The following is a 12447-nucleotide window of genomic DNA, read 5'->3' on the forward strand; positions in this document are numbered from 1 at the left end:
AAGCCTGACCTTAAAAACCTCTAAGGAAGGAGATTCTACCACCTCCCTAGGTAATGCATTCCAGTGTTTCACCACCTTCCTAGTGAAAAAGTTTTTCCTAATATCCAACCTAAACCTCCCCCACTGCAACTTGAGACCATTACTCCTTGTCCTGTCCTCTTCTACCACTGAGAATACTCTAGAACCATCCTCTTTGGAACAACCTCTCAGGTAGTTGAAAGCAGCTATCAAATCCCCCCTCATTCTTCTCTTCTGCAGACTAAACAATCCCAGTTCCCTCAGCCTCTCCTCATAAGTCATGTGTTCCAGACCCCTAATCATTTTTGTTGCCCTTCGCTGGACTCTCTCCCATTTATCCACATCCTTCTTGTAGTGCGGGGCCCAAAACTGGACACAGTACTCCAGATGAGTACTGACACTGATTGTGATTTCCTGACACTGGATTGTGCCCCTACTCCTGTGAACAACTAGGGAAGTTGGCCCCCAAAGCCTATGAATTTCCAGGATATAGAGACCCAGGAACTATGCACTTTGTCTGTTCACCAGGGCCCCTTGACAACACAGCTCCTGCAGGAAATGTGAAACTAAAGCTCCCCCTCAGCAGATGCCCCTGGCATACCCCTCAACATTCAAAACTGCCAAGGCACCAGAGTCACAAATGACCAAAACATGGAACAATCACCATGCCATAATAGACAGATTACATTGTTTGGTTTTAAGTATGTTTCCTCATTGTATGCATTACGTAAACAGGTTTTGTGAGATTATAACTCAGGCGGCTTGAAGACGTGGGAGTTTGGCGTGAGAAGTGGAGTCCACCCACTCAAGTGGGAGGGAGATTTGGAGGGAAAGGAGTGGTTCCTGATTAGGGTTCTCCCGATAACATTAATTCTGGATGCCCCATAAAAATTAATTCAGGCCCAGGACTCTGCTCCACTCCTCCCCCAATACAATTAACATAACACCGGCTGTCCCTAAAAAGATTAATTCAGGCCACTCCTACCACTCTGCAATATTCCATTGCTCCTGCCCTGCCCCCACAGAGGTCCTTGCTGCATTGATAGTCCGGAGCCATGCTCCTCTCTAAGAAGCAGAGAAAGCAAGCCCAAGAGATGAAACATTGTTTTCCACTCGAGGAAGGGGGAAGTTGGAGGGGGCGAGCTGGACCAGTACACTTCTCACAGCAAGTAGAGCCGCCTCCCCTTGAAGAACCCAACAGGTCAGGGCCTGACCCACTTCTTTCTCCCCAGCCCTTCTTTAAATAGCGGGAGGGGGGTAGTCTGCTCACTCCCTATTCATCCCTCCCCACCCCAAAAAGCTTGTTAGTTCCTTGGCTCGCTTCTTCTCTGAGACCACTTGCCTGCTCATCAGAGATGAGGAGCAGAGAAGAGTAGGAGCCCAAGAGCTGCCAAAAGAGAGTCTCCTTTTCCTTTCTCCATCTCTTGTTGCTGCTGCCTGTCCTTGCAGTGAGAATGCAGTGCAGCAGGACAGGGAGGCAGCATCCTCTCTAGTGCACAACCTATCACACCATGTAGTACAGTTAAAAGGTCTGGTCCCTGCAATCTTCTCAGTAGGGTCTCACCAAGGGGGGCAATGGATACATAATGCTGACAAGGTCAAGCATGAAGTCTCAGAGGTTTGGGGAGTGAGTGACAATGCTGCCACAGAGAGCGGTTATCCCCCACACTATCTTGGAGATACAAAAACCCAGGATATCAGGAATGATCTTGAGCCCCTAAAGCTGGACAGCTGGCAGTGTATACTGAGCACCTTACAGATTTCCCAGTACAGCTACCTCAAAAAAGGGTGATCCTGGGTCCCTGTGCCCCCCCCCACCTCCCACACTGCATGTATCAAATCTTGTGAAGTGTACCTGCTGTTGTGGCAATCTCTTCTTCTGTCTCCACCCCAGTAGAGCTCTGTCATGATTCAGTCCTCTCTGCATCTGTAAATAAGGAGGGGATGAAGGGATCCTATGTGCAGATCTTGATTTAACTTTGTGACTGGAATTCAAATGAAGTGTTTCCATTCAGAAACTTCATCTGTCCAGCCCACAGTCTACACAATCCTACTAAAGGGAGCTATCACAAGCATATTTGTCTCTCAGTACCCACCCTGCAAGCCTCCACATACACGAAAGCTAAAACCCTGCTCCTCTTCTTCCTTCTATTTCAAAATAAATAAAATATGAGAGAACTCATCTGAAATCACAGCTATCATGGGATGGCTCCATTTTCTGTAACAGGTTTATTCTCTCTTCAGATATACGACGTTCCCCCTGCATCAGTTAAGGGGCCTGTGCATCCAGTCCCAATGGGAGAGGCAAGAGGTCAAGGGGTGTATGATATACCTCCTATAAAAGGGGTAAGTCTGATGCAATTTCAGCAGATAATACATGCTTTTTCATGTCAGACGGAAGACATGTTTAGACATAAAAGCGCATATGACACTGAATAAGGGTATTGAATTCTAGTACTTTAAACAGTCCCTCAGGCTTTTTACACATTCATTAAAACTTTGTAACATAATTACTCACCTCATGTAGGGTAACTATAAATTAGAGCTAAAGCTACATTTAGGAGATCCCCCACCCCCCACCCCCCGCTTATAAAAGATTTCATGTTCATTTTGATGGAAATGAACATTTTTTAATTAGTAAGAAAACTGTGACTTCTTGAAATCCAGGGTGAAAGTCTGGCCCCATTGAAGTCAGTGGCAAATCTTCCATTGACTTCACCGAGGCAAGGATTCCCTACCTTCTCCCCCTGAATTTTAATTTAATGCTAGTTCCATTGAAGACGTCTTTGCTATTTTACCTTTGTGCTCATGGCTTGCTTTCTGCATTTCAGATCTATGATTTCCCTGCATCTGCATGCAGAGAGGATACAGGGCTGAGGGAAAACTTGCTGGATTTCCCTTCTTCAGTGAACCATAATGCAAGACTGGAAGGAGTGTATGACATCCCTCCTCCCACTACCAAAGAACTTACCAAGAAATTTACCTCTGACATCCCTATACCTAATGATTTAATGTCACGCAAACATGGCCTGTATGACATTCCAGTGAGCCATCAAAATCAATTTCTTGGTCAGCAGATTGCTCCTCAGAAGGATGTATACGATACCCCTCGTGGAGTTCCATTTCCTGGACAGCAGTCAGGATTCAGCAAAAGTCTAAATCCAGAGGGAAGGGAAGGTGTGTATGATGTGCCACCACAAGACACTAAAGGATTGAAAGATGTGACAGATGGGATAAATAGATTGTCTTTCTCCAGTACAGGCAGCACCAGGAGTAACATGTCTACATCTTCCACAACTTCAAAGGAGTCTTCTTTTTCAGCCTCGCCTTCTCAGGACAAACGATTAATACTGGATCCAGACACAGCCATAGAGAGACTTTACTGGCTTCAGCAGACAGTGGAGACTGTGGTCTCTAACCTCATGGCCTTTGTTAACACAGACTGGCGGTCTTATGGGTACATGGAGAAAAATATCAATGAAATCCACACTGCTGTGGAGAAAGTGGAGCAGTCGTTGGTGGAGTATCTTCAGTTTGCAAAAGGAGCAACAGCCAATGCTTCCTGTCTCTCAGAAATCAATCTCCATAACAAAATGAGAAGGGAGCTGCAGAGACTGGAGGATTCTCACCAGATCTTGACCCAGACCAGCCATGACCTGAGTAGCTATAGCTGGTCATTGAACATCTTGGTGGTCAACAAATCCCAAAACAAATGTGATGATCTAGACCGATTTGTTATGGTGGCAAAGACAGTCCCAGATGATGCCAAGCAATTGACCACCACTGTCAGCATCAATGCAGAGATGCTATTCAAACAGGTATCAGGCAGCTCACGTTTAAAGAATGTTTCAGAGAACATTATGAACACATCTGACTATGCATATAACAGCCCCCAGAATCAGCTGTTACATCATGGAGAGAAAACTCAGGACCACAGCAGTTCTTTGCCCCCACTTCTGAGTAAAGACCTGCATCCCCCCAGTATCACTAATGAGGGCTCTGAGAAGAGCTGGATGGATGATTACGATTACGTTCACCTACAGGTAAGCGAGCCAGACACATTGTTCTGCTCAATGCAGATTAAGATTTGTTGCATGCTCTTTTCTGTAAGAACTGTTCATGGCAAGACAGGAAGCAGACTGTCACACCAAGATATTCTTGAAATTCCTTTTCTTTTTTTTAAATGGATGCATATCAAAAGTTGCCTAAGAAACTTCATTCAGCCCAGACTGCACATTGGGTACAGATTTTAAAAATTAGTTTGAATCCCAAGAATGGGATTCAAATGGGACTACTCTGTACATAATGGCTGTAGCCTATCACCAACATAACATTGTCCATTTCCTATTTGTCCTCTTGTGGGTGTGCTACAAATTAAGATGGCAATACAAGAAGGTACATTTGTCACACTGTCTGCGGGCATTTAATTATTAACTCTAGAGAATTACCATTTGACACAATGTCTATTTTTATCTTGTACCACACAGGGAAAAGAGGAGTTTGAAAGACAACAGAAAGAGCTTCTAGAAAAAGAAAATATCATCAAGCAGAACAAGATGCAGCTGGAGCATCATCAGGTACGTCCAGTCAGACTTGGAAAGCACCAAGCTGTCAGAATTGGAAGGCACTGTGCAGGCCATTTTGTACCACGAGACGTGTCAGCCAAATAAAAGAGAAAGAGCTCGTCTCTCAGCCACTTAATGGCGGCTTAGTAACAAAGGAGGCATGGGTGTCCATTCTCCCCTCAGATTCAGAAGTGGTTAGCATGCGAGAGAGTTTCCCACCATCCTCTCCTGTAGATTTTCTTCAGCCCTGGAAGCACTAAAGAAGGCAAGAACCTCTATGGCAATTTAGCCCTTTCAGACTCTTGGAGATAGCCTGGGAGTCAGCATCGTCATCTCGTTTGTTACCTTGCTGCCATTAGATAGCAGAACTGCACCTCTTCCTGTGTATTTGAGAGAGGTCTCCTCTGCTGGGAAGAGATCTGTCCCCTGAAAGCACATTCAAAACATGTCTGTTCAAGAGGTTAATTCTTTTTATAGCACCTAGAAGCCCCTCTGTACGAGGCACAGTATACACACATACGCTGCTTCTACACTACACACCACTGGTGATAGCATGTAGGGTATGTGAAAAGCAGGCTCCATCCACACTGGCTGAGCCTTTCCCAGCTGTCTCCCCCTGCTGGCATCTTTCCCTGCTGCCTCCCTCTGCCCAAGTCTTTCCATGTGGCAGGGAAAGGCTCTAGCAGCTGGGAGATGGCAGCACCTTTCCCCACTGCAAGTGGAGAGCGTGTAGGGTATGCACTTGGATACAGACCCACACCCTTCAGGCATGTCTTTACGCTACTTGCCAAAGCCAGGCCTCATGGTCTACATTGCTCTTTATGCCTGTGCTGGGGGGCTACGCACATATATACTCTACCCGCCACCAAAAAGAAGCATGCAGTTTAGACATACTCATAGTAAGAGATGAGTCCTCTTCCACAGAGTTTATATAGGAGGGGAAATAGAGGCACAGAGCAGTGAAGTGACTTTTCCAAGGTCACACAGCAGGACAGTGGCAGAGACAAAAACTGAACCTCGGTCTCTTGAGTCCTAGTCCAGTGCCGTATCCACTGGCCCACACAGAATGCAAGTGTAGATTATGCACACCCACTGTCTAAATACGTACATCACTAAATTAAAAAAAAAATCTTAGGATAACTTTAAAATTGTGATTTTTAAACACCAAAATGATCAGGTAACAAAATGTTAACGCTGTCATAGTAATAGTAACTCGCCAGCATGCTGACATGACATGTACAGTTTTCATAAATATAAAATATTAACAAATTTAGTAACGAAGAATACTCCATATGTGCAATATGGGAGTGGTAACCTTGATTTTTGCATTTCCTGACTTGTGAGCATTTAAAGCTGTAATCTTACCATTACATTAATGTAAGGTTTTGTATTTAAATTTCCCTGTTGCGTTTTTGTTTGCTTGAAGAGCAATGAGGAGCTGAAAGATTAACATTTGATAGCTCACGATCATGCATAGATAGAAGTGTCAGCTATTTATCATAGGAGAGAGTCTCAATTGGATGGACAACAACGGTTTCTGACTCTGTAGTGCCCCAATATATCAGTTCTTAAAACCATTAGCTTTTTAGATATAGCAAAGCTGTTTTAGATTGTTAGGACTTCTCTGGCCCTGTGTAGTTGGACTCATGGAAACTACAGCACCTGATTTTACAGGAAGTGGGGGTCCAAAGATGTCCCAATAAGTTTTTTAAAGTCTTCAAAATTGTCTACAGTAGTTTTCCTATATGTGGCATATATAGATATACATGATGGTACACTCTGGCATAAAGGATTAATTGGCCCCCATTTAGATGAGATGTGTAAGTTACTTGTGAGTAACATAGCCAAACCAAATCATAGATTCATAGATATTAAGGTCAGAAGGGACCATTATGATCATCCAGTCCGACCTCCTGCACAACGCAGGCCACAGAATCTCACCCACCCACTCCTGCGATAAACCTCTCACCTATGTCTGAGCTATTGAAGTCCTCAAATCGTGGTTTAAAGACTTCAAGGAGCAGAGAATCCTCCAGCAAGTGACCCGTGCCGCATGCTACAGACGAAGGCGAAAAACCTCCAGGGCCTCTTCCAGTCTGCCCTGGAGGAAAATTCCTTCCCGACCCCAAATATGGCGATCAGCTAAACCCTGAGCATATGGGCAAGATTCACCAGCCAGATGCTACAGAAAATTCTTTCCTGGGTAACTCAGGTCCCACCCCATCTAACATCCCATCGCAGGCCATTAGGCCTATTTACCATGAATATTTAAAGATCAATTAATTACCAAAATCATGTTATCGCATCATACCATCTCCTCCATAAACTTATTGAGTACACACTATGGGAATAGTATTTAGAAACTGTGCTTGCAGCTTGCGTACAGGATGTTAAGAAATCAGTGTGAAATGTATTTGCATTAATCAAAGGCAGGATAGGTTTGTGAATTATAACGAAGGTGATGTGATGTGTTAATAGCTCTTTGAAGAGACTCTTCTCTTTGCCATTCAGATCAATCAGTTCCAGCAACTGGAGCAAGAGATCACAAAGCCTGTGGAGAATGACATCTCAAAATGGAAGCCACCTCAGAGTCTTCAAACTGCAAGCAGCAATGTGGGCTCTCAAGACAGAGAGCTGCTCTTCTTTTATTCTGACCAGTGCGAGACTCATTTCGTTTCTCTCCTAAATGCCATTGATGCTTTTTTTAATTGTGTTAGTGCTGCTCAGCCACCGAGGATGTTCGTCGCTCACAGCAAGTTTGTCATTTTAAGCGCTCACAAACTGGTGTTCATTGGGGACACGCTCACAAGGCAAGTGACTACTCAGGATATCCGCAGCAAAGTGATGAACTCCAGCAACCAGCTATGTGAATTGCTAAAGAACATTGTTATGGCAACCAAGATGGCTGCTTTGTATTATCCCAACCCGGCTGCCCTGCAGGAGATGGTCGACCGAGTAACAGAACTGTCTCACCACGCACAGCTGTTTAAACGCTCTCTGGTACAGATGGCATCATTCTGAAACAAACAAAATGGAATCCAATCAATGGACAGTAAAAATGATTTTAAAAAACTGGAAATATGTCCTATTTTATGTAAATGTTATCAATTTTTGTAGATATTTTATATGAAATATTTTAAATACATTTTTATGGATTAGAAAATCTAAAATTCAGGGATCTGGGGGTATATCTGTTTCCCTATTATGTTTTTAATATACATATATATGTATACACTGCATATATGTATATGTTGCTACATTCCATAAGACACCATTATGTAAGCACCTTAAAAGTATGCATCAGTTAAGTGGTGCATATCACTGTATATACTGCCTGGTTTTCAATATATCTGTTAATTGGATGCTGCACTCTCTTTTTGGGGGGCATACTGTGTATTTTACTTCAACTTAAATGTGGCCCATGGACAAGGCTGTCAAATCTATTTGTCGCAGTTCATGATGCAGATGTAATAGTTCTAATGGAACCCCAATCCCCTCCTAGAACTGACTTGATTTCAATTAATTTAGTAAAAAATTAACTGTACCCTCAATTTTATTTTGCATACAGGAGTCAATCATTTTGAGCATTTATATATATATATATATAAAAGTTACATAACAGACAATAAACCAAGGCTCAAACTAGTGGGGCAAAAATCATCCTCATATAGCATGATAGACAGAACCTCCTCACAGGAGCAGGAAGGATTGTATATATTTAAAAATAACGTCTTAATGCCACAAAATATTTTAAAAACCTGGAAGAATTCCCAACAATATAAATTGGCATATGTTTATCCCACCTTTCCTTGCATTTGCAAATAATTATCTCTCTCAGACTTTAGAGATTTTTTTTTTTTTTTGCAGACCTAGGGACTTATTCAGAGTTGCTGAATGTCCCTAAATCTTGCTGACATCAGTGGATTCTGAAGTACACAACATCTCACAAGATCAGGATTAATGAAAATGCATGGCATCATAATTCCCCATGAAAATGCCATCAGTTTTGGAACATCTGATTAGAACACCTGTAATTTTAGAGGAGAAAATAGCACTTATCTCTATGACAAATTCTTACGAATCATTTGCACTTTTGCAGCTCTGAGCTTCACTCAGATTTTGGACTTTTTCCAAATTTTCCTTCCTGGCCCAGGGACACAGCATGGGTCTCCTGGGCTACACAGTCACCAAAGCAATACCCTATATTTAAAGGGGTAATTCCATATGTAGCCGACACAACAATGACTTGACCACAGGTCACATTACATGGTCACTCCTAACTGTGGAGTAGTGGCAATCAGGCTCAAGGGAATGAGGTCCAGGTGATGCTCAATGTACTTGTGATTCAAAACAAAAATATAGTTACCCCAGTTTCTTTGTGATAATTCAGGCTACAGTCCCAAGTCTTTATGTATTCTGAGTGTTTGCATAAGAGACTAGCCTGATGGTAAATACAAAATCACATCATGTAGAATACCTAGTCAGGAGGCACTTAAGTAAAGTCTTTCTTCATAAAACTATATCTGGTATTTTTGTTCCAGCCTATGTCTAAACACGTTCTCCAGTGCATGCCTCATTGCAGTGCATTTGTTTATCTTGGCTAACAGAACTGGTTTACCAGCAAATGAAGTTATGCTTTCCTAATATATTGTCTCAGAGTGATGACTGCTCATCATTGAAATTTACCATAATGTTGTTTTCAGAGGGCTCAAACCTGCTTCCGTTAAAGCCAGTGGGAGTTCAGAGAGACTTCAGCAGCAACAGAATCATACCCAGCACTTGCATCAGCTATAATATTTAAAGCTCCTCTCCATTTTACAAGAGGAGGGGAATAGTTATCCCATTGTAAACAAAATAGGATTGCCAAAAAATACCAAAGAATCCACTTGAACCTGTTTTGTATTTGTGTTTGTATTTGTGTCCCAACTTGTGTTTGGGATTTTTCTATTTTTTTCCATTGTAATATTTTTAGAAAGTGACAAAGTGTTTTGAACTTTAGCCATCATGTCAATAACTTTTGAGTTTTCAAAGGGGGGATTCTTTTCATGACAAACTTATATTATTGTTTACTTGTTACCTTGTAGAGAGTATTTTTAAAATCATTAAATATACAAAGCTTTTTTTTAAAAAAAATATATATAATAACTGGTTTCATTCCTTCTTTGCAATTCTCTATGAACTGTGGAAGCAAATGTTCCAGGCTAAAGCTGTGGTGAGACGGAGTGCTTATGTTCCCCCCCACTAAAGAATGGAGAAAAGTCAATGAACCAGTCATTAAACAAGCTGCTATCATGAAGGAAGAAACTAACTAGAAAGGGTTTAGGGGAATTTGGTCTGTAGTGATCACTCTTTATAGGGTGAAGTTTAAATCATCCATAGCAAACCCCAGTAGACTGGCTTTGTATGAGTAACCAGTGTGGAGATTGAGGGGGTGAAGAAAATCTCTACTTGTTCAGAGGACGTTGGTGGAGCACCTGTGCAATTGGTCTGCAGTGGCTACCATGCCTCATAGATTATAAAACCAGCTACAGGCTGCTGCTCTCCTCATCTCCCTGCAGGGTTTATGGTTAGTGGATGCATAATATTTATGGGTCTATTTGTCCACTTCCCTATCTCATTCATGAATCCCCAGTGTATTCTCCCACAGAGACTGCTGATGTGTAGCACTGTTCTATGGAACAGGTATAATCAGATGGAGAGGACATGTCCTCTCCGCTTTATACTATCCTGTTAATGTACCCATCAACACAGCCGCAGGACTCATTCCATCTCATGCCCAATTCCATCCCTGCCCTCCAATCCAACTTGTGTGGTAACATCTATGCTCCATGCCACATGGGAGACTGAAGAGCCACTCCTCACAGTCTGTATTCCCCCGGCCCCAAGCAGGTGGAACCTTAGCAGTTCCGCTGTGGTTCAGGCCTTGCATGTCTGGGGTGAGGGGTCAAGATCCCAAATAACTATGTGGCTTTAAGGATCAAAAATCCCTCTCCAAAAGTTATGCCCTATTGGTGCTGACGGGCTTGCCTCTCACTTACATACCTATTGAGCTTCATTGGTCGTAAGGATGAAAGCAGAAGCAATGTCTTTGTTTCCAAAGTTAGGAAATAATTTTGCACCTTTCTGAGAGCTACTCTTTGGAGTGTGACAACAGTTGGCCATCAGTAAAGAAAGTCCCATCTTGTGTGAGTGCAAATTAATGCCTACTGCAGCTTACTCCATTCCTTGCAAAATGAAGAGGTTGCTTCCATGCACATTTGACTTAGAAACCTCTGGGTTTCATGGATTTGAACTCTGTGATTGTTGCAGGCAATGCCTGTTTTGATCACAATCTATAAGACGTATTCTGGTTCTAAATTTAAAACAACCTAATAATAAAGGGATTGGATAACCGAAGGAATTGGAAATGGGAGCCACAGCCTTTTATGTCTGAGTTACTGTGTCCTGGGACAGCAGCTGATTAGGCTGCTGCCATGTGACAGCAGCTTGGTGACCAACCTGAAATGGGTTCTGGTTTCTAATGAATAGATGACCACATCTCAAAAAAAAATACTTAAAACACATCTAGCTCTTTACCTCAGAGCCCTTTATAAACATTAATTCACAGAAACCGTTTGGCACTACTCACCTCTTTAGTTCAGCTACTGGAGGGATAAAGAGATAGAGTACTCTAATACAGTTCATTCTGGTTTAGACATGTCACCAGCTCCAGGGATATTCTTTGTTTTTAAAATGGAGGGTATTGCTAGCAATATTTTAGATCGTTGGACCTCTGAATGACCCGCTGGCTGGCAATTGCAGCATGGGCACTAAGGATTAAATGGACCAAGAGGCTGCAATACACCCTCAATAGTAGACATGATCTTGTTTGTGAGGCAGCTTCGATGACCTCTGCTGCCCATGCTGAAGGTGAACTTGTTTCCAAACTTCGTTGTCAGTCTAGAATCTTTGATGTCTGTTTTAAAAATTATTTTCCCTGTAGAAGCAATACAAGAGTGGCCATATCTGTGTAAATACCTTGTACACCCCCATATAAATGTTCTGCTTCATGTCATGGTTTTCTCTTGGCTGGGCTGTAGCCTTCCATTCTCTAGACTCTCTCACATGCTCACCTCTTCACTCTATCCAGCATTCGCCAGCTTTTCCCGTTGCTCTGACTGCATCATTCTCACCACGCAGTTTCCCACACTGGTGCACTGTCTCTTTTTACACAAAGTTCCAACACCACAGTTAAGGCACTGCCTCTCTGTGCATCTCACCCCTCTTCCCATATGCATTCTGCACATTTCTCACACCTTGCTGCTCAGCTTGTCTCCTACTTGTCTTCTCATCTTCATGCCTGTTCCCCATATTGCTTCCTTTGCCTGGAACATCATCCCCCTGTGACACTACCCAGGGTACAATCTGGACTGTTGAACAGCAGTATTCCCTTAACTCTCTAGCCTGGGGTGCCTTTACAACTGCTTTGCTGTGAGAACAGCCACTCCTGGCCCGTCCGTACAACCTTCAGCATGCAAATTCACTTCCACCTAAATACAGGAGCACTCTGGCCAGTCGCTCATGAATTGCATACAGGGCGACACCCAGAAATGTGCATCTTGTACTGTCCAGCACACTACTGAACAGTACAAGTTCATAGAAAGTCCATTTCATCAAAGGAAAACGATATATGCACCAGCCTTGTTATCTCAAATGGAGTTTCCCACTGTGATGTAGTGTGGATTTTCCCTTATGTTGTATGTGAGCCTATGCGAGTCTTACTGTTTTGCATGAATGCTGTGTGTGCCTCAGTTTCCCTGTGTATTGCACCAATGTCTACGTGGTGGGAATAAGGGTGTGTGACTTTTGTGGGGGCTGCTCCAGC

General features: G+C 42.9%; 1 protein-coding gene across 1 annotated transcript in view; it reads left to right on the forward strand.

The window, feature by feature from the left end:
* The window catches only part of NEDD9 (neural precursor cell expressed, developmentally down-regulated 9), a 46799-nt gene extending 38352 nt beyond the window's left edge, over positions 1-8447 (forward strand). Inside the window, exons 4-7 of the mRNA XM_074944883.1 lie at positions 2263-2364; positions 2850-4061; positions 4506-4595; positions 7095-8447. Coding sequence (XP_074800984.1) covers positions 2263-2364; positions 2850-4061; positions 4506-4595; positions 7095-7604 — 1914 coding nt within the window. The 3' untranslated portion in view covers positions 7605-8447. The remainder of the gene's footprint in view (positions 1-2262; positions 2365-2849; positions 4062-4505; positions 4596-7094) is intronic.
* The last annotated feature ends 4000 nt before the right edge of the window (positions 8448-12447 follow it).

The sequence above is a fragment of the Natator depressus genome, chromosome 2, assembly GCF_965152275.1.
Source record: "Natator depressus isolate rNatDep1 chromosome 2, rNatDep2.hap1, whole genome shotgun sequence".
NCBI lineage: Eukaryota > Metazoa > Chordata > Testudines > Cheloniidae > Natator > Natator depressus.